We start from the raw sequence: 27,058 nt of genomic DNA on the forward strand, positions 1-27,058 counted from the left end.
AAACTTGGAAGCAACCAAGATGTCCTTCAATAAGTGAATGGATAAATAAACGGCAGGACATCCCGACAACGGAATATTATTGAGCACTAAAAAGAAATGAGCTGTCAACCCATGAAAAGACACGGAGGAACCTTAAATGCATACTGCTAAGTGAAATAAGCCAATCTAAAAAGGCTACATACTGTATGACTCCAATTGTATGACATTTTGGAAAAGGCAAAACTGTGGAGACAGTAAAAAGATTAGGGGCTGCCAGTTAATGAAATTGCTTAGACAAAGATTAATAAAAGACCTAAACAGATATTTAATGTGAGATAATTAATGAATGTCCCGTAAATATATGAAAAGATATTCAAAATCTCAAACTCGTTCAAAATGAGGAAAATGCAGGTTAAAACCATGAGCTCTCAATTCATACCTACAAGATTGGTAAAAAATTAAAAAGTGTTGGTGATAATGTGAACAGTGGGAACATTTACAGACTGCCAGTTGGAGAGTTTATTGGTACATTTGGTAAAACAATTGGGCATTATTTAGAAAAGGTGATGCTGTGTATTCTCTATGACTCAGCAATCCCAACCCAGTACTGAGTCCAGAGAATCTCGTGCTCACATGCATAATTGTATTAGTTGTAATAGCAAAAATCTGGAAACAGTTCAAATGTCCATTAATAATAGATTCCAATGTAGATAAATACATGGTATATTCACACCACGTGTATGGTAAAAATAAATGAATTACAGTTATAGATAATCACATAAATGAATGTTAAGAACCTAATACTGAATGAAGCAAAGCCAGCTGCAAAAGAAAATTCACTGTATGATTCAATTGACATAAAGCTCAAAACCATGCAAAGCAAAACAATATATTCATTGTTTATAGTTTATTAATAACATTGGTTATTTCTAAGGGAAAGAGAAAGGGACAGAAGCAGGGAAGGGTACACAGGGGATTCAAAAGTAACAAAGTTCTTTTACTTAAATGGGTATCCTTGTATTGCTATTCTTTAAACTGTATATAAACAGTACTGTAAAGACTTTTTCATACGGATTAAATATTTAATAAAACAAAAACAGAGAATGAAGTGGTAGCTACATGGATGTTTATATTGTTGTTATTTAAAGTCTACATAACAAAATATTTTTATTCAAAAGATTTCTAGCACTAAGCCAGACATGTCCCAAGTGGAGAAGGACAACTAGAAAGAATAAAACCTCCCCACCTCCAGACCCAGTCAACCCTGTCCCCGCTACACGCCCCAGCCAACCCCAGGCCCCAGCACTAATGCCCTCATCCTCCTTCAAAGGAGGAGAAAAAAGATACATTATCTGTTGCTGCATAACAGATTATTCCAAGACTTAGTGGCTTAAAACAAAAATTTGTTATCCCACAGTTTCTGTGGGTCAGGTATCTGGAGTGTGGCTTAGTGGGGTGACTCTGGCTTAAAGTCTCCCATGAGGCTGCAGTTAGGGTGTTGGCCAGAACTGTGGTCTCATCCAAAGGTTTGACCAGGGGAAGATATGCTCCCCAGCTCACTCATGTGGTGTGGTATGATTTGGTTCTCTATGAGTTCATCATTGGCTACACCGGAGGCCACTCCATAGGGCCATAGGGTAGCTCACAACATGGCAGCCAGCTTCCCTCAGAGCGAGAGAGCGAGAGAGAGAACGGTCAAGACAGAAGTCACAATCTCTTTATAACCTAATCTCGGAATTGATAGACCATTACCTCTGCCACTTTCTATTTGCTCGAAGTGTGTCACTAAATCCAGCCAACACTAAAGAGGCGGGGACCAAACAAGGGTGTGAATACTAGGAGACAGGGCTGGTTGGAGGTCATTTTGGAGGCTCTCTACCACACCACAGGATATCTGTCTGCTGATGGGAGTGAGCCCACAAAGAAAGGAAGTGAAATGCAGGAGAGGAGAGTGAGGACCTGGGAAAACAGAGGAAATCCAGGCACAGGACCTTTGCAGTTACTGGTCCACTGTTTTTTTCACTGCCCTTTCATAACTTGGCTGCATGCACCTGTTTTTGATCAGGATATGTAAAAGAAATCTGTTGAATCTCTGTTATCTGTCACAGCAAGATGCATCATCTTGCCCTATTTACAAAACCATATGCAATCTGATCACATCCTGCATAGACAGAAACACATCCCAACTGTGTTTCCCTTCTTTCAGGTATCACATTCCACTGAAATATTTGGGGAAGAGGAAACTTGTTTCTTGTCTGCCTTGGGGTCAGTTCATGCTGCAACTCATTTCTCCATGTCACCTGCCTCCCACCCACTGATTTCAGCTCAGCTCTGAGCCTCTGTTCCCTTTCCCACGAGTTACCACTTATAAGCCCCAATTAATAGCCTCCTTTGATTTAATGCAGCCAACCATAACAACCTCAGAGGGAAGATATGAGCAAAGTGGCTGTTCTTTTACTGACCCCTACTTTAATTCCCCAGCATGTGACCAACCTCCCAGACCACCAGAGCCCACATTGTTCCCTCGTTACTGAAGGTGTGGGTTAACAGAGGCAACCTTCAGCACAGCTCAAAATAACAACGATAAAACAATATAAAACCAAACATTAGACATCATTGTTTTTAAAAACCGTGGGTCAACCCACCACAGTGAAACTCTCAGACATCTTTTTGCCTCAGGCCTGGCCTTCTGCCATGTTGTTGGGCTGCCTCCTTCTTTCCTCCCTCTTCCTTTAGCCTCGCCTGTCTTCACTACATCTCCTTCCTCTTCTTGATGTCACCCCTCAACCTAGGCCCAGCTCACACCTTTCTCCTGCAAGGAATCTTCCAGACTGCCACAGCCCACAGACTAATCCCTTGTGTCTGAATTTGTATTAGGCTTGGGTATTATGGTTTATTTCTTCACTTCCCGAGCGAATTAGTCCTAATTTTCTCTGCTAGTCAAGTTATCAAGTTCTCTGGGTCAGAGGGTCTGGTCTTAACATACCCACCGTGGTGTGATACTTATTTGGTGAAGAGCACACAGTGCGAGGTTAATACTTGTTGAATGGCTCGATTAACTGGACACTTATCTGCACCCTCTTCCCAGTGTTTGGAATGTCGAGGGGCATCTCAGGGGTTCTGACAGGGACAAGGAATAACGCACCTCTGCCGCTAGGGACTGAAGTATGTGTGCGTGTATTTGTAGGGAGAGGCGGTACAATTACCTTCGGTCAAGCTTTGTCCTCAAATTTGCAGGTCCTTAAATTTGACTTTATCAGTTCACCCTGAGGTGATCAGTTGAAGGCAAACTACTACAATACAATTAATGGTGAGCTCAATCTGTATCACACATATTGAGTTCCTCCCAATGGCTCTATTGTCTCAAATCCCAACCTCCGCACTTGCTTTGGCTTCTGCTCTCTCTCCCTTCCCCAGCTTACCGGCCTAGGTTTCCGTGCCCTTGCTTCTGGAAGCCTTCCTGGCCCTACAAGTCTGAGCTAGTAGCCCCCAATGGTTCCAGCACCTCCCCTCCCACCACAACGGTCCTACTGTATTGTCTAAGCGTGTGGATCCGGCCCAGGAAAGCATGGCCAATTAACGAAACCCCAGACCCTAGCTGACGGCAAGCCACTTCACATACATCCGTTCCGTGTAAGTGGACGCCAACTGGAGGACGTGGGGGCGGGGACACCCTCATCCGGGCAACTCTGCCAGCCTCCCAGGCTCCCGCCCCCGCAGGCACGGCGCCTGCCTCGCGTGCTGGGCTCTCCTAGCCAGCCGCCACTGCTGCCTCACACACGTGGGCGCCCAGGCCCGAGCCTGCCGGCCCGGCGCGGGTGGGAATGCCTGCCGCCATCTTGCCCCCAGAGGTCCAAAATGAGGCCGGCACTGCTGAGCGCCGCGCTGTTGTTTGTGGGGAGCTCGCTTGTCTGCTCGGAACACCACTTGCTCTCTGCCGAGAGGAAGCGCAGCCCCTGGCGGGAACAGGCCGCTGGGCCGGCGACGGCGCCTGAGGCCCGGCGTGCGAGGCCCTGGGAGCAGGAGGGGCGCCAGGACCCGGAAGAGGAAGGATGGAAAGCCAAGGGCAGTACCGGCTTGCTCCTCTCTGTGGACGCTCTCTGTTGCCTTTCCCCACTTCTCAGCTGGTTGAATTTGGGTTCCTCCTCTTCTGTTGTTCCACCTGCCTTTAACTGAAAATTTATAGACCTGTGCACTCCAATTATAATGATGACCGTAGTAGTAGTAAGAGTAGAAATGCCATACACTTGTGTAGGGTGGCATACATGCTCCTCAAAACATCTGGGGCTTGTCACTCCCATTTTACAGATTAATAATTAATTGGAATTCAGAATTGAAAGGGCTATTAGGTGACCTTTCCATAATACAGTTGAGAAAAATGAATCCAACAAGTTAAATGGGAAGTATTAGAACTTGAACTCTTGATCCACCAGTCCTAGGCTCTTTAATCGCCAGTTCACTCGGAAGAAAGTGATATCTGGATAGAGAAACTTATCTCATTTTTATACTTTAGGGCAACCGAGTTTTAAAAGTAATGAATCGTATTGATTTAATGGCTTTCTATTTGTAAGTAATCAATTAAGGCATGCTTGTCTTAGCTCTCCTTTAAGATGTTTCTTTTCAAAATATGGGCATGCCTTTAGGTATTCAGCTTGCTTTATCAGGTGTTTGTTTTCTGTTTGATATTTTTCCGAGGAAGATTTGCCCTGAGCTAACATCTGTGGCCAATCTTCCTCCTTTTGCTTGAGGAAGATTTGTCCTAAGCTAACGTCTGTGCCAGTCTTCCTCTATTTTGCCTGTGGGTCACGACCACAGCATGGCTCAGGTCCAAGTGGTGTAGGTCCAGGCCTAGGAACTGAACCCCACTGGGGCCGCCAAAGTGGAGCACGCTGAACTTAACAACTAGGCCACAGGGGCTGGCCCTGCATGATCAGTTTTTAAATAGGAATTTAAAAGATTATATTACCATATTAAGATTAGGAAGTAATACATATGATTAGATGTTCAGTCCAAATAATATATCATTTTTATTTCTAGATTGTGGAACAGCACCCCTTGCCAATGTGTTGAAAGGATCTCGGATTATAGGGGGCACAGAAGCTCAAGCTGGTGCATGGCCATGGATAGTTAGCCTGCAGATTCAATCTGGCAAAGGTCCTACTCATATATGTGGGGGAAGCTTAGTGAAAGATAGGTGGGTCCTCACAGCTGCCCACTGCACTAAGCAGTCTAGGTATGTATTCAGAACACAACTCCTATTTTATTCTCTTAGGGGATTTTTTTTTTTTTAATTGAGGTAACTGGTTTATAACATTACTTAAATTTCAGGTGTACAGCTTTATATTTCAATTTCTGTGTAGATTACATCATGTTCACCACCCTACAACTAATTACCATCCATCACCACACACATGTGCGAATCATCCCTTTCACCTTCCTCCCTCCCCCATTCCCCTCTGGTAACCACCAATCCAATCTCTGTCTCTATGTGTTTGTTGTTGTTTTTATCTTCTACTTGTGAGTGAGATCATACAGTATTTGACTTTCTCCCTCTGACTTATTTAGCTTAGCATAATACCCTCCACGTCCATCCATGTTGTCACAAATGGCAAGATTTCATCTTTTTTATGGCTGAGTAGTATTCCATTGTGTATATATACCACATCTTCTTTATCCATTTGTCACTTGATGGGCACCTAGGTTGCTCTCAAGTCTTGGCTATTGTGAATAATGCTGCAATGAACATAGGGGTGCATGTATCTTTACTCATTTGTGTTTTCATGTTCTTTGGATAAATACCCAGCATTAGAATGGCTGGATCATATGATAGGTGTAGTCTTAATTGTTTGAGGAAACTTCACACTGTTTTCCATAGTGGCTGTACCAGTTTGCACTTCCACCAGCAGTGTATGAGAGCTCCCTTTTCTCCACATCCTCTCCAACACATTGTTTCTTGTCTTGTTAATTATAGCCATTCTGATGGGTGCAAGGAGCTATCTCATTGTAGTTTTGATTTGCATTTCTGTTAAGGGATATTTTGAAGTGGTAGAGGACCATTTGACTTCAGCTATGTTCAGTTAAGCCATATGTTTACAAGTAGCCATAATGCCTTATATGTAGTACACTAAATATTTGTTGAAATAAAATCCTTTAAATCAGAGGTCAACAACCATTTTCTGAACAGATAGTAAATATTTTACACTTTGCAGGCTGTATGGTCTCTGTCACAGCTACTCAGCTCTGCCAGTGTAGAACCAAAGTGGCCACAGACAATACATAATTGAATGAGTGTGCTGTGATTCAATAAAACTTTATTTATGAACACTAAAATTTGAACAAAATGCTATTTTGTCATTTTAGGTTTTTCCAAACCATTTAAAAGTGTGAAAAATATTCTTTGTTAGTGGGCTGTATAAACACAGCAGACAGTCCAGATCTGAGTTGTGGGTTGGAGTTTGTTGAACTTTCCTTTAAATAATGAAGTTTTTCTTTTAGCTTTTAAGGTTATTATAGTGTAACAACGTGTTTGTCTTTCCCACCATTAGCTCATGCGTTCTTTGAAGACAAGGACTACATGTGTTATTTTGTATTCCTGGTACTAATATAGGACTTGGCCTACTTACAGGAGACATGATAAATGTTTATTGAGTCTATGGATGATGTTTGTCTTGGAGAAACAGGATTTACCTCAGAATAGAATTTTATAACCCTCCTAACCATTTAATATGAAACTCAGATAAATCCTTTGGGAAACCATGGTGCCTGTCATATAGTCTCCCTTTAAAGAGTCTTTCATTTTTAAGAGAAGAGCTGTCTTGGAGAAGAATGAAAATTCTTTAAGAGGAACTAACAACAACTTCAAAATTCAATTGAGGGCAACTACCCTGATGGGGCACATAAAGTTTTAATCTATATATTTTATATATATATATTTTTTTAATTTATTTTTTTGGCGAGGAAGATTGGCCTAGAGCTAACATCTGTCGCCAATCCTCCTCCTCCTTTTGCTTGAGGAAGACTGTCACCCAACTAACATCTGTAGCAGTCTTCCTCCATTTTGTATGTGGAATGTGGCCACAGTGTGGCTTAATGAGCATTGCCTGGGATCTGAACCTGCGCACTGTGGGCCGCCAAAGCAGAGTGCATGAACTTAACCACTACACCACTGGCCCGGCCCCTGTATATTATATTTTTAAAACATGCATTTCAGTTCCATAAATTGGCCTTTTGAAGAATAGAGATTAGAAAAATGAGAAGATACTAAAGTCTAAACCAAGAGTACAGAAAGTGATATAGAAAAAAGTTTCAGTTAGGAATCAATTTTGTTCTTTCAGGTGTGGGTGTTTTACAACTGCTTTCTAACATGCTGTCTTTAAAAACTCCTTTTCAACAGCTTTCAAACCTTAAACCAAGGGAGGAAATGCCTGCTTGGTATGGTTTGAAGATTCTTGGAAAAGCTCTTCTCACCTAAGTCCTGACATTGTGCCTTTACGGTCTGTTCCTTTGACACAGTGGGGGGAACAGTGAGTTTGGAGCAGGAAGACCTGTATCCTAGTCCTCCACTGACACTTTGTGAAGTGGCTTTAAGTAAGCTTCCAAAACCTACTAGATTTAGGACCTTGGTCAAATAATATAGCTTTATTATATTGTCATAGAATCTTAGAGTTCAAAGAGGCATTTTAATGGTCTGATTCAGTCCTCTGTCCTGTATGTGAAACCTTCTTAGAATATTGAAGTAAAAGGTTCTCTAGTCTGAAATAATTATTGCTTCAGTGTATTGAGCCAGGCATTTTTTCATACATAATTCCCACTAATCTTCACAACTACTGTTTGCTGTAGGGAGACCCTGAGACTTCAGCATTCTTAAGTACCTTGTTCATGGTTCCATAGTTGGAAAGCAACAAAATCAGGGATCAAATCCAGGTGTCTCAGAATGAAAACCCACACACGTGTCCATAACTACAACATGTGGCTCTCTACTTGAAACACCTCTTGTGATGATGAACTGCTGTCTTGGAAAGAATCTTATTTCAGTTTCCGACGGCCTCAATTCTTAGAAAGCTTTTGCTTATGTTAAACTAAATGTGTTGGTTTTCATTCTGCCTTCTGAAGCCATATACATTAAACCTAATTACTCTTCCAAGCATTTGAAGATAATGTTCATATTCCACTTTCAGTTCGCAAGACTAAATCTTATTGATGTTTTTACCCCTTTACTCAACAAACATTTACTGAATATATGTTATATACTAGGCAGTTGGTTAGGTGCTGAGGAAGTAGACATTATTGAGGCATAGTCTCTACTTTTCAGGAGTTTCCTCCTGTCTTCCTCCTGTCTCAACTCTGCCCCCTTCTATTCCTGCTGCCTCTCATTTCCTAAACCCTGTATCATCAATTATCTCTTATTCCTTCTAATAACAACCATTTATCAAAGACCTGCTGAGATTAGGTACTGTCAAGGGATGTTATATATAATTCTGTATTTAAAAAAAGCCCTCCTAGCAACCCTCTGAGACAGCTATTATTTCCATTTTACACTTGAAGAATCCACAGATCAGAGAGATTTGGTAACTTGCCCAAGATCACATTGCTGTTAACTGGCAGCCCACTGATTTAAATTCATAGGTCTCAAACCTATGCTGTTTCATTATACCTCATTGTTTCTTTAGTATTTTTCATTCTCCTCCTCTTGTTTCTTCCCTACAGCCTTCAAACATGTTTAGGTCACCTCATCATTATTTTAAAAACAAACAAACTCTACCTGTTTCTGTTCTTCCCTTCACTATTAGACACCTTGAAAGGAAGATTCCCCTTTGCTTCATCTGCAGTAACTCATAAAGTCCCAATTGCGTTTTGATTTCTGTGGCCAAAACACACTATGAAAGATTCACCTCTATGCCAAATCCAATGACCTCTTCTCGGTCCCCATCCTATTTGATCTCTGTACCATTTGGCAAAGTTGACCACTGCTCTCCGTGAAACTATCTCTTTTCTTGATTTCTAAGACACCACTGTCTTTTATTTTTCTTTTTTCCTCTTCCTTGATGAGTCTTTGTCATCTTTTAAATGGCAATATTTTCTAGGGTTCCACCTTTTATCCTCTTCTTTATCATCTGTACTCTTTCCTACAGATGTCTCATCTACTTCTGTTTCAGCAACACCATGTGCTGGCAACTCCCAATCTCTCCAGCTAAGTCATTTTTCTAGCTCCCTGCTATACACCATGTATTGGAGCCACATTCTCAACAAGTCCAAAAATAGAATTTTTTTGTCTTTCCTCTCATCTTATACCTTCTCTGTTTTCTCAGATAACAGCATCACCAACAGCTCCATTACCCAGAGAGTTAGTTGACTCTCTCTGTGCACTATCTCTTAAATATGTTTCTTCTGTCTCCCAATACTCTCCACTGATTAGAAGTAGATTCAGAGTATCAGGCTCCATATCTCTAGTTCATCACTTATACTTCTTACATTTATACTACTAGTATGATAACTATCCTACTGAGTATGAAGTAGTATCTCATTGTGGTTTTGATTAGCATTTCCCTAATGACTAGTGATGTTGAGCATCTCTCTTTGTGCTTATTGACCACTTGTATATCTTCTTTGGAGAAATGTCTATTTGAGTCTTTCGCCCATTTTTGAATTGGGCTGTTTGGGTTTTGCTGTTGAGTTGTAGGAGTGCTTTATATATTCTAGATATTTGTCCCATATCAGATATATAAATTTGTTTGCTGAGTTGCAAAAGTTCTTTATATATTCTGGGTATTAATCTCTTATCAAATATATGATTTGCAAATATTTTCTCCAGTTCTATGGGTTGTCTTTTCATTCTCTTGATAGTGTCCTTTGATGCACAAAAGTTTTTAATTTTGATGAAGCCCAATTTATCTGTTTTTTCTTTTGCTGTCAAAAGACAAAGAAAACACAAATAATGGAATGGTATCCCATGTTCATGGACCAAAAGAATTAATATTGTTAAAATGCCAATACTACCAAAAGCCATCTATGGATTCAATGCAATCCCTATCAAGATTCCAATGGCATTTTTTACAGAGACAGAAAACACACTCTTAGAATTTATAGGTAACCACAAAAGACACCAAATAGCCAAAGAAATCCTGTGAAAGAACAAAGCAGGAGGCATCACATTTCCTGATTTCAGCTATAATATAAAGCTATAGTAATTAAGACAGTATGCTACTGGCATAAAAACAGACAAATAGACCCATGGAACAGAATTGGGAGTCTAGAAAGAAACCCATGCATATACAGTCAATTAATATTTGACAAGGGAGCCAAGAATACTCAGTGGAAAAAATACAATCTCTTTAATAGATGGTGCTGAGAAAACTGGATATTCACATGTAAATGAATGAAACTTGACCCCTATCTTACACCACTCACAAAAAAACTAACTCTAAATAGATTAAAGACTTAAATGTAATACCTGAAATCATAAAGCTCTAGAAAAAACATAGGAAAAAACTCCTTGACATGGGTATTAGTAAGAACTTTTTGGAAATCACACCTAACGCACAAGCAACAAAATAAAAAAAAAACACACACACAGACAAGTGGGACTACATCAAACTAAAAAACTTCTGCACAGTAAAAGAAACTGTCAACAAAGTGAAAAGACAACCTATGGAATGAGAAAAAATATTTGCAAACCATCTATCTGATAAGGGGTTAATATCCAAAATATATAAAGAACTCATACAACTCAATAGCAAAAAAGCCAAATAATCCAATTTTTAAAATGGGAAAAGGAACTTAATAGACAATTTTCCAAAGAAGATATATGAATGGCCATTTTCATCAAAAAGACAAGAGATAACAAATGCTGATGTGGATGTGGAGAAAAGGGAAACCTTGGGCACTGTTGGTGGGACTATAAATTGGTACAGCCGCTATGGAAAACAGTATGGAGGTTCCTCAAAAAATTAAAAATGGAACTACTATATGATCCAACAATTCTACTGGGAATATATCCAAAGGAAATAAAAACACTAACTCAAAAAGATATCTGCACCCCCATGTTCATAGTAGTAGTATTTACAGTAGCCAAGACGTGGACACAACCTAAGTGTCCATCAATGGATGAATGGATACAGAAGTTGTGGTAAATGTATATGCAATTTTTTATTCAGCCATAAAAAGATGAGAAAATCCTACCATTTACAACAACATGGATGGACCTGAAGGCATTAGGCTAAGTGAAATAAGTCAGACAGAGAAAGACAAATACTATATGATCTCACTTATATGTGGAGTCTAATAAAACAACAACAACAGAAACCAAACTCATAGAAAAAGAGATCAGATTTGTGGTTACCAGAGGTGGGGAGGTAGGGGGAGAGGGAATTGGAAGAAGATGGTCAAAAGGTACAAACTTCCAGTTATAAGATAAATAAATACTAGGGATGTAATGTACAACATGATGACTATAGTTGACATTGCTATATGATATATAAGAAAGTTGTTAAAAGAGTAGATCCTGGGGCCAGCCCCGTGGCTGAGAGGTTGAGTTTGTGTGCTCTGCTTTGGTAGCCCAGGGTTTCACCAGTTCGGATCCTGGGCGCAGACATGGCACCACTCGTCAGGCCATGCTGAGGCAGTGTCCCGCATGCTACAACTAGAAGGACCCACAACTAAAATATACAACTATGTACTGATGGGATTTGGGGAGAAAAAGCGGAAAAGATTGGCAACAGTTGTTAGCTCAGGTGCCAATAAGGGGAAAAAAAAAGAGTAAATCCTAAGAGTTCTCATCACAAGGCAAAATTTTTTTCTTTTTTTTTATTGTATCTATATGAGATAATGGATGTTAACTAAACCTATTGTACTAATCATTTCACAGTATATAAAAATCAAACCATCATGCTGTACACCTTAAACTTATACGGTGATATACATCAATTATATCTCAATAAAAGTGGAAAAAAATTTTAATTCAAAAAATATATAAATTCAGTAAGTTTGGAAAAGAAACATTATGTCAAAGTAGTTTAAAGCAGTAATTTATTTTTAAACAAAATAGAACTAGGACATTAAAAAAATTTTACAAACTTTTTCAGAGGTTTCTAAGTCCACTTATTTTCTTCTTTTTTTTTGGGGGGGGGGGGAAGATTAGCCCTGAGCTAACATCTGCCGCCAATCCTCCTCTTTTTGCTGAGGAAGACTGACCCTGAGCTAACATCCATGCCCATCTTCCTCTCCTTTATATGTGGGACACCTACCACAGCATGGCTTGCCAAGCGGTGCCATGTCCGCACCCAGGATCTGAACTGGCGAGACCCCGGTCGCCGAAGTGGAATGTGCGCATTTAACCGCTGCACCACCGGGCTGGCCCCTAAGTCCACTTTTAAGACAGCTAAATATTTTCTGTTTCCTTGGGGTAAATTCTAGAAACTTATAATAGTCAAATACAATGCAACTTTTATAGGTTATTAATATACACTGCCAAAGGGCCCATCTATTTATACTTTCCACAATGAATACGACTACCTTTGTTCCTCTCACTCTTGTCTATACTGAGCATTATCATCAAACACACACATAAACTTTGCCAATTTGAAGGGTGAGAAGGAATTTCAGTGTTTGTAAACAAGTGTATAAAGTAAAAGTTCCTTCTTCCCAATCTAATTCCAGATGTAACAACTATTAACCACTTGGGTTTTTGTTAATTTTTGACCTACAGAAGACTTTTTGGTTTGGTTTGGTTTTGCTTGCTTTTTGTTAAGACTGACAAGATTCATTAGTTCCTTCTTGTTTTTATATTTAGTGTCATGCTTTAGGAAGTCCTTTTTCACAGAGATACAGTCCACTGGAATGTTCCAACTTGCTCAAATAGAATTACGAAAGGCAGAATTGTGCTTTTCATAGAGATATAGTCGACTGGAATGTATAATGTCTTTTCTCATGTCAATGTTACGTGTTCACCTATATCTTCTTTCTGGTTTAATTTTTAAAATTCTCATGCTGATTTAATATCCAAATGTTTCCTTCCAAAATTTCAAAAATTTACAAAAGTAGAGGGAATAGTTTAGTGAATTGCCATATACTCATCACCCAGCTTCAAGTTATCAACTCATGCCCGATCCTTTTTTACCTTTGTCCTCCCAACTCCCCCTCCGATTATTTTGAAGCAAATCTCAGACATACCACTTTATGTATCTCTAAGAGATAGGAAGTCTTTATTAAGAGGATTTGCGTGTTTAAATATTTAATCCATTTGGGGTTTATTTTAGTGTTTTTCAGGGATTTAATTTTATTTCACTTTTCAAATTAGTTATTTAGTTAATTGTCCCAATGCCATTTATTGAATAATTCATCCTTTTGTCCATTGATAAGAAGTGCTTCCTCAATAATATATTAAATTCTCATGTATTTGAATCTGTTTTTGGCCTTTCTGTCTCATTATCTTTTGCTCTTTTCCTACAGCATGATATTTAATGATTTTTATTTGATGTGACTTTATGTCACATGAAAGTAGGATTAAATTTTTTGGTTATTAATCTAACATGAGAAAAACAAAAGCTAGTGGGAGATTAAGAATATTTACTGAGTTAAATAAACATGTTTATAATAAGAACATTTACTCTCTTTCAGAGATCCTTTAATGTGGAGAGCTGTGATTGGAACCAATAACATAAATAGGAGTCATCCTCACACAAAGAAGATAAAAGTTAAAGCAATCATTATCCATCCATTTTTTGATTTGGAAACTTATGTAAATGATATTGCGCTTTTTCATTTAAAAAAAGCAGTTAAGTACAATGACTATATTCAGCCTATTTGTCTACCTTTTGGAGTTTTCCAAAACCTGGACTGGAACACAAGGTGCTTTATAAGTGGCTGGGGAAGAACAGAAGAAGAAGGTAACTATAATATGAATTTTACTGACACAAATTTTCCTGATTATTGGAAGAGAGTTAACCCTTTTATATATTTCTTTTTCTCTTTATATCATGAGTTTGAACCATAGGACTTTATAAACCAGTGCAAAAGAAATGTCTTTTTTTCTTGTCTGTATTTTTCCTTTCTTGTAGGAGAGAGAAAATTATCCTCCAAAGCAGAAAGAGAAACTTTTTCTGGTCATACATGCCAAGATACTTGAACCTTTAGACATTCTCAGAGAGAATGATGGTTCCAAGTATTTCTGTAGTTTCTGAGACTCATAGGTGATGGAGCCAGCTCTGTGGCAGAACTGCTTATCTTAAATAAAAAGCTTCTGGCTGTAAGGAATCAAATTTAGTGTCCTTTTTATTTGATGTCCTCTTGAGTATCAAACAGGTTGATTGCCATGTATTTTCTTTAGTGCACAAAGGGGCACTAATTGTTGACGGAATGAGGTAATGGGAGGAATAAAAAAACATAGAAAATAGATCTCTGCCTTTGGTAATAACAACAGCTACCATTTAGGATCATTTACCATGTTTCAGACCCTGTTCTAAATATATTACTTTATTTTAGCCTATCCTCCCAATATTCCTATTAGAGAGTTAATGCTATTATTCCCACTTAACAGACCAGGAATTATAGATCTTAGAGGTTGAGAAGCTGGCACTCAAATCCAGGTCTTTTTATTCTAAAGCCTGAATATTTAAGTACTACATTAAGTACAAACTTCACTTAAGGGAATCAAAGTCTAGTTAGCAATACATAGGATCAAGTGCTGAGACTCTTTTTCTATTACTCCCAGAACCTGGCTATTTAAATATTTGTGGATTATTTAGATAGGATAGGGATGAATGTATGAAAGATCTGTGAATTATTATTTTTCTTTTTTCCTCCATGAGTACTTTCTAAGGAAGATAAGAAAAGCAATATGGTATAGGGAAAAGAGCATGGGCTTTAGAACCACAGACCTAAGTCTGAATCTCATCCCTGCTGTGTGCCAGCTGCATGACCATAGGCAAGTTATTGAATCTTTAACAACAATTAGAACAGCAATGATAGCAGCAACTACCATTTATTCATGGCTAGATACTTTTAACAAGTACTAAGCATTTTAATGCATTTCTCATTTAATGTCCTCCAACAACACTATGAGAAATACTATAACATGGATGAATAAACAGGTTTAAAGAGGTTAAATAAGTTGCCCAAAGTTGCACAGCTAACTAAATGAGGAATCAAAATTCAAGCCCAGGTCAGCTTGCCTCAAAACTCATGTGTTTCCACTATCTATATCATCTCTCACAATGTCATACATTTTCATGATCTGTAAGATGAGAACAATAATCCCTATCAGAGGGTTGTTTTGAGGATTAAGTTGGCTCTCCAGCAGCATGATAGATTACATACACACCAATCTTCTTGCTGAAAACTATTAAAGAGGGAAAATACATACATCAAGGATTGAGTGTGAAGATGGGAACTTAGATAACTGGAGCACTGAAGCTGGCTTTCATCTGGAGGGTAGTTGCCAAATTGGTAACATTGAATATCAATTTCTGTGGTTTCATAGGCCTTGAGAGGGTTAAAGGACAAGACCTGCTCAAGTGTGTGTGGGGAGACTCCCATAAAGCTGGAGCCCCAGGGATATACTCTAAGAATGAGTGAGACTCATGACCCAGTATGTAGTTCATATATACATAGCTCACTTCAAATATGATATAGATAAGTTGAAAGTAAAAGGACAGGAAAAGATATACCATGGCAACATTAATGAAAAGAAAGCTGGAATGGAAAAAAGAAAAGAAAAGAAAGCAAGAATGTCTACATTAACATCAGATAAAGTAGACTTAAGAGCAAAGAAAATTACAAGAGATAATGAGGAACATAACATAATGATATAAGGGAAAATCCACCAAGGAGACATAGCAATCCTAAATGTGTATGCACCAAACAAGAGAGATACAGTTTCTTAAAAACATACACATGCATATACACTTACCATATGACCCAGCAACCACGCTTCTGGGCATCTATCCCAGAGAAATAAAAACGTATGTCCACACAAAAACCCATTCACAAATGTTCATAAAAGCTTTATTTGTAATATCCAAAAACTGGAAAAAAAAACCTCTAAATGTTCTTCAATATGTGAATGATTAAACAAACTACAATATATCCTTAACATGGAATACTACTGAGCAGTTAAAAGGAATTAACTATTGATACATGCAGCCACTTAGATGGATCACAAGGGCATTGTGCTGAGTGAAAAAAACCTCTTTTCAAAAGGTCGCATATTTGATTCCATTTATACAACATTTGCAAAATGACAAAATTATCAAGATAGAGAACAGATTACTGGTTGCTGGAGGTCAAAAGGTTAGGTAGCATGAAGGAGATCTTTGTGATGATGGAATAGGTCTGTATCTTGATCATAATGGTGACTACATGCAACAGAATCGGATAGAACTACACACATACACACATTGTCCCAATGTCAGTTTCTTGATTTTGATATCATACTTCAGTTACATGGATATAACCATTGCAGGAAACTGGGTAAAGAGTACACTGGACCTCACTGGACCACCTTTGCAACTAGCTGTAATTATAATGATTTTGAAATAAAAAGCTTTAAAAAAAAATGAACCGGATATAACCAAAGCATTCTTAACCCCTACCACCAGCCCCAGGATTGCTAGAAAAATTGCTTAATAGAAGGGGGAAAAGATAGGAAATTTCCCAGAAAATACATAACTACAAATAGCACTCATATGGATTTGCTGCCCAAGATCACTCTGAGTAGACTAGAAAGCGTCAAGCTTAGAATTTAGTTTGAATAGGTCCTAGACCATTAATGTCTCTAGGTGCCTGAGAAAATCAAATGCAAATAATTTGTATAGAAATTCAGTTTCATCTAAGACCTCGAAGAATTTCATCAAAGTTTCAATGAAAATGAATGGATTATAACTTTAAAACTCACTAAACCCCAAAGGAAACAACGGACTATGAGTGAGAGTCAGCAGAAATAACAGACATCAGAATAAGACCTGCAAAGATTTTAGATATTGGAATCATTAGACAATATAAAAAATGTTTAATATGTTATAAGAAATAAAAGATGTGCTTGAAAGTATGAATAAAAAGTAAGGAGTTATGAAAAAGAACCAAACAACTGTGACAATTAAAATATATAATCATTGAAACATTATATATGAATATATTATATATGAAATGATAATATATATTACATATTAATGAGCTAAAGTAGTACCAAGTCAGAAGGCACTTAGGATTCCCACTGATTAAAATCAACCAAATATCCGTTCAGAAAAATCACCAAACATATAAGGAAACAAATCATAATAATGAAAATCAACAGAAATAAAACAACAGATTAAGCTCCCCAAGGATATCAGATATTAATATTTTAGGTATAGAATATAAAATAAGTATATGTGAATTGCTTAAAGAAATAAAAAAGTAGAATTAAAAATAAGCAATAGAGAGACTTTTCTTTCTCCATTGTATGTTCTTAGCTCCTTTGTTGGAGATTAGCTGTCCACAGATGTGTGGTTTTGTTTCTGGGCTTTCAATTCTGTTCCATTAATTTGTGGGTCTCTTTCTGTGCCATACCATGCTGTTTTCATTACTATAGCTTTGTAGTACGTTTTGAAGTCAGGGATTGTGATGCCTCCAGCTTTGTTCTTTTTTCTCAGGATTGCTTTAGCTATTCAGGTTCTTTTGTTGTCCCACATGAATTTTAGGCTCCTTTGTTCTATTTCTGTGAAGAATGTCATTGGGATTCTGATTGGGATTGCATTGAATCTGTAGATTGCTTTAGGAAGTATGGACATTTTAACTATGTTTATTCTTCCAACCCATGTGCATGGAATATCTGTCCATTTCTCTATGACATCACTGATTTCTTTCAGTAATGTCTTATAGCTTTCATTGTATAGGTCTTTCATCTGCTTGGCTAAATTTATTCCTAGATGTTTTATTCTTTTTGTTGTGATTGTAAATAGGATTGTATTCTTGAGTTCTCTTTCTGTTGGTTCATTATTAGAGTATAGAAATGCAATTGATTTTTGTATGCTGCAGCTTTGCTGTAGCTGTTGATTATTTCTAATAGTTTTCTGATGGATTCTTTAGGATTTTCTGTCTATAAAATCATGTCATCTGCAAATAGTGAGAGTTTCACTTCTTCCTTGCCTATTTGAACTCCTTTTATTTCTCTTTCTTGCCTAATTGCTCTGCCAAAACCTCCAGTACTGTGTCGAATAAGAGTGGCCAGAGTGGGCACCCTTGTCTTGTTACTGTTCTCAGAGGGATGGATTTCAGTTTTTCCCCATTGAGTATGATGTTGGCTTGGGTTTGTCATATACAGCCTTTATTATGTTGAGGTGCTTTCCTTCTATACCCATTTTATTGAGAATTTTTATCATAAATGGATGTTGGATCTTATTAAATGCTTTCTCTGCATCTATTGAGATGATCATGTGGCTTTTATTCCTTATTTTGTTAATGAGGTGTATCACATTGATCAATTTATGGATGTTGAACCATCCTTATGTCTCTGGTATAAATCCCACTTGATCATGGTGTATGATCTTTTTAATGTATTGCCATATTCAGTTTGCCAATATTTTCTTGAGGATTTCTGCATCTATGTCATCAGTGATATTGGCCTGTAATTTTCCTTCTTTGTGTTGTCCTAATCTAGCTTTGGGATCAAGGTGATGTTGGCCTCGTAGAATATGTTAGGAAGTGTTCCATCATCTTCAATTTTTTGGAATAGTTTGAGAAGGAGAGGTATTAAATTTTCTTTGAATGTTTGGTAGAATTCTCCACAGAAGCCATCTGGTCCTGGACTTTATTTTTGGGGAGGTTTTTGATTACTGTTTCAATCTCTTAACTTGTGATTGGTCTATTCAGATTCCCTATTTCTTCTTGATTCACTTTTGAGAGGTTTATGAGTCTAAGAGTTGATCCATTTCTTCCCGGTTAACCAATTTGTTGGCATATAGTTTTCCATAGTATTCTCTTATAATCCTTTGTATTTCTATGGTATCCATTGTAAGTTCTTGACTTTCATTTCTAATTTTATTTATTTGAGCCTTCTCTCTTTTGTTCTTAGTGAGTCTGGCTGAATGTTTGTCAATTTTGTTTATCTTCTCAAAGAACCAGCTCTTAGTTTTATTGATCCTTCCTACTCTTTTTTTATTTTCCAGGTGGGAGGGTTCTGTTTCATTTATTTCTGCTCTAATTTTTATTGTTTTCCTCCTTCTGGTGACTTTGGGCTTTGTTTGTTTTCTTTTTCTAGTTCTGTTAGGTTTAGTTTAAGATTACTTATTTGAGATTTTTCTTGTTTGTTGAGGTGGGCCTGTATTGCTATGAATTTCCCTCTAATAACTACTTTCGCTGCATCCCCTAAGAGTTGGTATGATTTATTTTTGTCTGTCTCCACATATTTTTTTATTTCTCCTTTGATTTCTTCATTGATCCAGTGGGTGTTTAGTAGTGTGTTGTTTAGTCTCCAAATATTTGTGATTTTCCCATCTTTTTTCTTATAGTTGATTTCTAGTTTCATAGCATTATGGTTGGAAAAGATGCTTGATACGATTTCAATCTTCTTAAATTTATTGAGGCTTGCCTTGTTTCCCAACATATAGTCTATCTTTGAGAATGTTCCATGTACATTTGAGAAGAATGTGTATTCTGCTGTTTTGGGATGGAGTGTTTTCTATGTATCTATTAGTCCACCTGGTCTAGTTTTTCCTTTAATTCCACTGCTCCTTGATCTTCTGTCTGAATGATATATCCATTGATGTAAGTGGAGTGTTGAGGTCCCCTACTATTATTGTGTTGCTGTTAATTACTCCATTTAGGTCTGTTAATAGTTGCTTCCAGGGCCAACCCAGTGGTGTAGTGATTATGTTCGCGTGCTCTGCTTTGGTGGCCCAGACTTTGCAAGTTCTGATCCCAGCACGGACCTAGTACTGCTAGTCAATCCATGCTGTGGTGGCATCCCACATAGAAGAACTAGAAGGACTTACAACTAGGATATACAACCAGGTACTGGGGCTTTGGGTAGAAAATAAAAAGAGAGGCAGATTGGCAACTAATGTTAGCTCAGGGCCAATCTTCCTCACCTCAAAAATAAAAAAGTTGCTTCCTGTACTTTGGTGCTCCTATGTTAGGTGCATATATATTAGTAAGTGTTATGTCCTCTTGGTGGAATCTCCCTTTTATCATTATATACTACCCCTCTTTGCCTCTCATTGTCTTTTTTATCTTGAAGTCTGCTTTGTCTGATATAAGTATGGCAACAGCTGCTTTCTTTTGTTTGCCATTTGCTTGGAGTATCATATTCCATCTCTTCACTCTGAGTCTGTGTTTGCCTTTAGAGCTGAGATGTGTTTCCTGGAGGCAGCATATTGTTGCGTATTGTTTTTTAATTCATCCAACCACTCTGTCTTTTGATTGGAGAATTCAATCCATTTACATTAGAGTGATTATTGATAAATGAGGGCTTAATACTGCCATTTTATCACTTGTTTTCCAGCTGTTCTATATTTCTCGTTTCTCTTCCCATGTATTTCTGACTGCCATTTCAGTTTGTTGATTTTCTATAGTGGTTTTCTCAGTTTTCTCTTTATTTATATTTTGTGTCTCTGTTCTGATTTTTTTCTTTAGTGGTCACCATGAGGTTTGTATAAAAGATCTCATAGATGAAATAGTCTGTTTTCTGATAGCCTGTTATCTCCATTAACCTAAGCAGGTTCCATCCCTTTCTTCTTCCCCATCTAAGGTGTTGTCACAGCTTATTCCATTTTGTGTTGTGGGTTTGTGATTAAAATGAAGTGTTTATAGTTGGTTTTGATGCTTTCCTTCCCTTTATCTTTAATGTTATAATTGTTTCCTAACCTGTTCTGATAGAGAGCTGCAATTTTCTGATTTTGTCTGTCTATTTATCTCCTCGCTCAATGCTTTGTAAACCTTTTCCTTTTTGTTTCAGTTATGAGGGCATTCTTGATCATTTCTTGTGAGGGAGGTGTCTTGTGGTGATGAACTCCCTCAACTTTTCTTTATATGGGAAAGTTTTTATTTATCCCTCATATCTGAAGGATAGTTTCAATGGATAGAGTATTCTTGGCTGAAATTTTTTGTCTTTCAGTATTTTGAATATGTCATTCCACTCTCTCCTAGCCTGTAAGGTTTCTGTTGAGAAATCTCCTGCAAACCTGATAGGGGTTGCTTTTGTAGATTATTCTCTTCTGCCTTGCTGCCTTTAATATTTTTTCTTTGTCATTGACTTTGCCAGTTTTACAAATATATGCCTTGGAGGTCTTTTTACATTGATGTAATTAAGAGTTCTATTGGCTTCATTTACTTGTAATTCCAGTTCTTTCCCCAGGTTTGGGAAGTTGTCAACTATTATTTCTTTGAACAAACTCTCTGCTCCTTACTCCCCATCTTCTCCCTCTGCAATACCCATAATCCTTATGTTGCATTTCCTAATTGAGTTGGATATTTCTTGTAGAATTTCTTCATTTTTTTTAGTCTTAGTTCTCCTTCCTCCTCCACCTGAACCATTTCTATATTTCTGTCCTCCAAATTACTAATTATGTCCTCCATAATGTCAGCTCTGTTTTTTAAGGTTTCTAGATTGCTTTTTCATCTGTTATGGTCTTCTTCATCTCCAGCATTTCTGTTGTTTTTTTTTTTTTTTAGATTTTCAATCTCTATTGTGAAGAATTCCTCCTGCTCATTAATTTTATTCCTGATTACACTGAACTGTCTTTCTGAATTTTCTTGTAACTTGTTGACTTTCTTTATTATAACTATTTTGAATTCTTTGTCAGTTCGATTGTAAATTTCTGTGGCTTCAGGATTGCTTTCTGGAGACCTGTCATTTTCCTTCTGATCTGGAGTGTTAATTTATTTCTTCATGGTGTTTGATGAAGTAGACCTTTGCTGGCACATAGTGGTAGTATCAGGTTGCAGATTCCACCTGCCACCACTGCAGTGGGGGCAGTGGGGAGGTGGGGAGGAGCTGGGTTTTCTGAATTTGCTGCTGGAAGTTGCACCTGTCCACTGGAAGCTGGCCTGATAGGGTTCGTCTGCCATCAATGCTTGGTGGGTCACCCATGCAGGTACAGGCATTCTGATGCAGATCCACTGCCCTGGACAAGCTGGTGTGCCAAGCGAGATGGGAAGAGCACTTTGTTTCACACACATGAGCCTGCTCCGCACTCCCTGGCTGCCCACCTGCGCTGCTGGGCTTAGTGGGGGCACCCATGTGGTGGCTGAGCTGCCTCAGCGTGGAGCATTCCTGTGGGCTGGGATGCAATTCCAAAAGCAAAAGTGTTCCTGTGGAGGCCTGCCTGTTCCCCCATTTCCTCTTAGGGTTGTGCTGGTCAATGCATGAGGTCCTGTGCCGTAGAACACTGCCACTGGGAGCAGGAGGAGATCCATTCACCTCCTTCCACTGCTTCCTGGGGATCCAGTAACCCACCTTCAGATGTATGACTGTATGGATCTCTCAGACACCTTCTTGTGCTGTGTGGGTGTCATGTGTTGGCTAATGAATATTCTTTTCATTGTATCTTAGTGGGGAGAGACTATGGGAACAGCTCACTCCACCATGATGCTGATGTCACCTCTGTGTAAGGATATTCTAAGTGACCAGTGGAGCAGAAGAGAAAACCCAAACTTCTATTTCTGAGCTCTCTCTCTCTTCTATCCACTTTGAAAGTCTCTGGTGATTTTGAATAGACCTGCACCAATATCACACTTCTATTAGTATTGTTCAGGTTCATAAGTTGGGTGGTATGTTCCCAGGTATTCATTTCATTATTATATTCTATATGTTACATATTTTCTTTCATATGCAGGAAGTATTACTTTAAATTAATTATTTTTAAATGCATAGCAGAAGTGTGGTTGGCCTTTAGGAAACCTTGATCCAGGAATCTGAATGCCATTAGGACATATTTTATGTATTTCTATTTCCTATTCCTCTTCTCTCTGCATGATGACTTTATTTTCTCAGGCTGCCTGTCCTCATAAGGCTGGAACTATGGCTGCAGGCTGCTTTGGGCTTATAGCTAAACAGTATTGTGACTAGGGTGAAAAGTTTCTTCTTTGGCAGCTCTAGATCAAAAAAATTCTGGAGAAGTATTCTAATTGGTTAGACTTATACCAAATATAGTTACCCCTAGACCAATCAGTGTCACCAGGAGAATGGAATTCTGTGAATGCAACAGTTGGGTCATCTGCCCACCTGCAGCCAAGAAGACAATGTCTATTACTAGAAAAGCTGGGGAAGGATGCAGGGCACACAAAATATTCACCTACCACATGTGACAACTGCAACTCTGAGATGAGCTGATGGAATCGGATCCTGATGGTACAGCAGGTTTTCTATGGATAAATCTTACAATGATCTATCTTTTAATGGTTCCTGAAGTGTTGTCTTGTATTTTCCCATCTTTTCCATAGCAAAGAACCACTTTATGTTCAGGAATTACCAGAGAAGTTAGAGAAGTACATGAATTTACAATCTTAAAATTTTATTTTCATGTCCACCATCCTTCAAGACTAAGCACCATTAGAATATTTAATAAAAATTATTCACCACTTACAACATAAGAAAGATTGACCTCGGCATTTACCTGTTTAGCCCTTGACCATTTTATATAGCTTTATTTCATAAAAACTATAGATCCTTTTGTGAGACCTTAAAGAAATATATGAAAGCAGAGATAAAAATAACCTGAAATTCTTACTATCTAGAGAGGACTGTAATTAACATTTTGATGAACATTCTTCCACAATCTGCCTAGGCATACATACATACATATATGGATATAATTTTACATAATTGTTGAATCAGTCACTTTGGAAAGAAAATCATTGCAACATGAACATCTTATATCACTGTCAAAATGCCTGTTCTCCAAAATAATTTATTGGTATTTTTTTGTTAATAGGTAATATTACAAATATGTTACTGGAAGCAGAAGTGCATTTTATTTCTCGAAACTTTTGTAATTCTGCTAAGAGTTATGGAGAAATGATTCCCAACACTTCATTTTGTGCAGGTGATGAAGATGGAATTTTTGATACTTGCAGGGTAAGACCAAATAACTTTCCTGAGAAATATTTTCTAAAGCTGGAAGGGGCCTTGAACAAGGCCTTTGGTCACTTCCTGGTGAAGACTTAATTGATAATTTAGTCTTGATAAGACTAAAAATACTAAATTATTTTTTCCTCCTTTTTAACTATTCCAACAATCCAAATTCTCTTGCTTTCCTAATTCCTTTGTTTCTACAATCATGGTCAACCTTAGGCAAAATTTGCCTTGAATCTCTTTCTGTTTTTATTCATTACCATCTTTATTGACATATATTACATAGATACAATTCACCCATTTAAAGTGTACAACTCAATGGGTTTTTAGTGTGTTTACAGAGTAGTACAACCGTCACCATAATCTAACTTTAGAACACTTTTGTCATCCCCAAAAGCAGTCTCTACCCATTACAAGTCACTCCTCATTCTCTTCCTACCCACCCCCAGCCCAAGGCAACCACTAATCTCTATAGAGTTGCCTATTCTGGAAATTTCATATGAATCTACATTCTCACCAGCAATGTATGAGGGTTCCAATTTCACTGCATCCTTGTCAGCACTTGTTATTGTCTGTCTTTTTTGTTTGTTTGTTTGTTTGTTTTTTTGAGGAAGATTAGCCCTCAGCTAACTACTGCCAGTCCTCCTCTTTTTGCTGAGGAAGCCTGGCTCTGAGCTAACATCCGTGCCCATCTTCCTCTAGTTTATACGTGGGACGCCTACCACAGCATGGCTGCCAAGCAGTGCCATGTCCGCACCCGGGATCCGAACCAGCGAACCCCGGGCCGCCGAGAAGCGGAACGTGCGAACTTAACCGCTGCGCCACCGGGCCGGCCCCATTATTGTCTGTCTTTTTGATTATTGCCAAGTTGTTGGTGTGAAGTGGTATCTCATTGTAGTTTTAATTTGCATTTCTCTAATGACTAATGATGCTGAGCATCTTTGCATATGCTTACTAGCCATTTGTATATCTTCTGTGGAGAAAAGTCTATTCAGATCCTTTGCCCATTTTTAAATTGAGTTATTCATATTTTTATTATTGAGTCATAAGCATGCTTTATATATTCCAGATATAAGTCTCTTACCAGACTTGTGGTTAGCACGTATTTTCTCCCATTCTGTGGACTATCTTTTCACTTTCCTGATGCTATTGCTTATAGCACAAAAGTTTTTGACTTTTTATGAAGTCCAATTTATCTCTTTTTTGTTTTGCCTCTTGTGCGTTTTGAATCTTTCTTTATTCCTCTTTTCTTTACTAACTCTAAATCTACCAGCACTTCCCTCCCAAGCAGTACTCCATGCTCTGATCTTTTCCTACTCATTTTGATTCCTGCAACCCAGGGTTTATCTTTCCTGTGTCCTTTTCCTTAAGAATCTTGCTGAGTAAAATAGTGAAGAGTCCAATCTAATTGAATTACATTCATAAGTGAAACATTCTCATTGTCAGAAAATAATTATTCAATGCTTACCTAATGCAGAGAATCTGAAAACACCTTCGAAACACAGTCCTTAACCTCCAGGCACTGAAACGGTTATCTCAGTGTCCTTGTTGTTTTGAGTGATTAATAGTCCTTAGTAATAGTGTTTCAGTGCATTGACAGTTTTATAAAATATGATAGAGATTTGTTATTTGTGATACTATTTGAGAGGCTTAGTCATTTATTCAGGTTATCCTGCACCAGTCATTGTCAACACTTAGAAAGATGCCTTCTCTTGCAAGATGCCAGTTTACTCCTCTCCTCTAGCTAGCAAACCACACACACCTAAAAGAATCCCTCGTGTATCTTAAAGTTATACCTTTCACACACAGCCTTAAGCAGTAGAAGTATTCTAATAAACAGTATTTACAATGTTTTGCATACTTCCTAAATTATATTTCTCTTGAGTAATTTTACTAAAAAATCCAAACTATTTGATTTCTGATACTCTGGTTCACAACTATGCAGATGGGAAGTTTACCCACCAGCTATATGGTTCCTCTAAATACCAGACCAGACTGAATACCTCCTGTGTGAGCTGGATTATAAAACTGAAAATCTATGGATCTTTATAACTTGGAGGTATACTGAAAATGTGTATAAATGTATGTTTAATGTGATTCATTTATTCCAGCTTTACTGTTGTTTAAAGACTACTAAAAGTAACTAACTCTATTTTGGGACTTTTTTAATAGGGTGATAGTGGTGGACCATTAATGTGCTACTTACCAGAACACAAACGATTTTTTGTAATGGGAATTACCAGTTTTGGATATGGCTGTGGTCGAAAAAACTTTCCTGGTATCTATAGTGGGCCATCCTTCTACCAAAAGTGGCTGACAAATCACCTCTACCCGGCAAGCAATAAAGGCATATTTAATATAAATATTCTACTTGGACAGGTCCTCATAGCCTTCGGTTCTGTTGTCTTACTAGCAACTACATAAAGAAATTCTGAAGAATCTTTATTTTTGCATTGTGTCCCTTTCCAGGTTCTACATAATGAAAATCATTTATTGTTTTGGCAAGTAATTGCCCACTTTAGAGTTCTCATGTGAACATTTTTTGGAATAAAAGGATTGTGACATATTCGATATATGATTGTAAATTTGGCACTGAATCACATGCTTCCTTGATATATCTTGTTTGTTTTACTGTATAATCATAATTTTGCATTTGGAATACTTTCTTAGAGTGTGTATAAAATATCCAGTTAAATATATACTTTATGTATGTAAATGTCAAATAATAAAGAGTTTATAATTAAAATGAAAGCAGTTCTTTTGTTAAATTAATCAACACACTTTCCTTTTGTTAGATTTTATTTTATTCAAAATCGTTTATTTGTATGATATATTATCATGTTGAATTATTGTCTTGTTTCTGGTTCTCAACACATATTTTGAGAAACAAGTATTTGCCTAGTATTTAAGTTCTAATTAAAACAATTTATTTAATATTAACACTTTCTTTTCTATGTCAAGAGAGAACTGTGGTACAGACACATCAAAATAATTTAACTTTTAGTTAGAAATGTATAATGTTGACTTTTTTGCAGC

At 37.7% G+C, this 27,058-nt stretch overlaps 2 protein-coding genes across 2 annotated transcripts in view; one reads left to right on the forward strand and one right to left on the reverse strand.

Moving 5' to 3' along the window:
* LOC103545897 (endogenous retrovirus group K member 9 Pol protein) overlaps nucleotides 1-27,058 on the reverse strand; it is a 99,639-nt gene that overhangs the window by 18,243 nt on the left and 54,338 nt on the right. The window lies entirely within an intron of this gene.
* TMPRSS12 (transmembrane serine protease 12) lies at nucleotides 878-26,768 on the forward strand. The gene is made up of 5 exons (XM_008512436.2): nucleotides 878-4,045; nucleotides 5,017-5,212; nucleotides 13,594-13,862; nucleotides 23,883-24,025; nucleotides 26,195-26,768. The coding sequence occupies exons 1-5, from the start codon at nucleotides 3,838-3,840 to the stop codon at nucleotides 26,444-26,446; spliced, it is 1,068 nt and encodes a 355-aa protein (XP_008510658.1). The 5' UTR covers nucleotides 878-3,837; the 3' UTR covers nucleotides 26,447-26,768.

The sequence above is a fragment of the Equus przewalskii genome, chromosome 5 (assembly GCF_037783145.1).
Source record: "Equus przewalskii isolate Varuska chromosome 5, EquPr2, whole genome shotgun sequence".
Lineage (NCBI taxonomy): Eukaryota > Metazoa > Chordata > Mammalia > Perissodactyla > Equidae > Equus > Equus przewalskii.

What these genes read in the sequence shown, in the direction of transcription:
- TMPRSS12 (XM_008512436.2), top strand. Translation starts at nt 3,838, where the DNA reads ATGAGGCCGGCACTGCTGAGCGCCGCGCTGTTGTTTGTGGGGAGCTCG. An exon ending in CACTGCACTAAGCAGTCTAG is followed by an intron (nt 5,213 to 13,593) that starts GTATGTATTCAG and finishes ACTCTCTTTCAG; the next exon opens with AGATCCTTTAATGTGGAGAG. An exon ending in GAATTTTTGATACTTGCAGG is followed by an intron (nt 24,026 to 26,194) that starts GTAAGACCAAAT and finishes CTTTTTTAATAG; the next exon opens with GGTGATAGTGGTGGACCATT.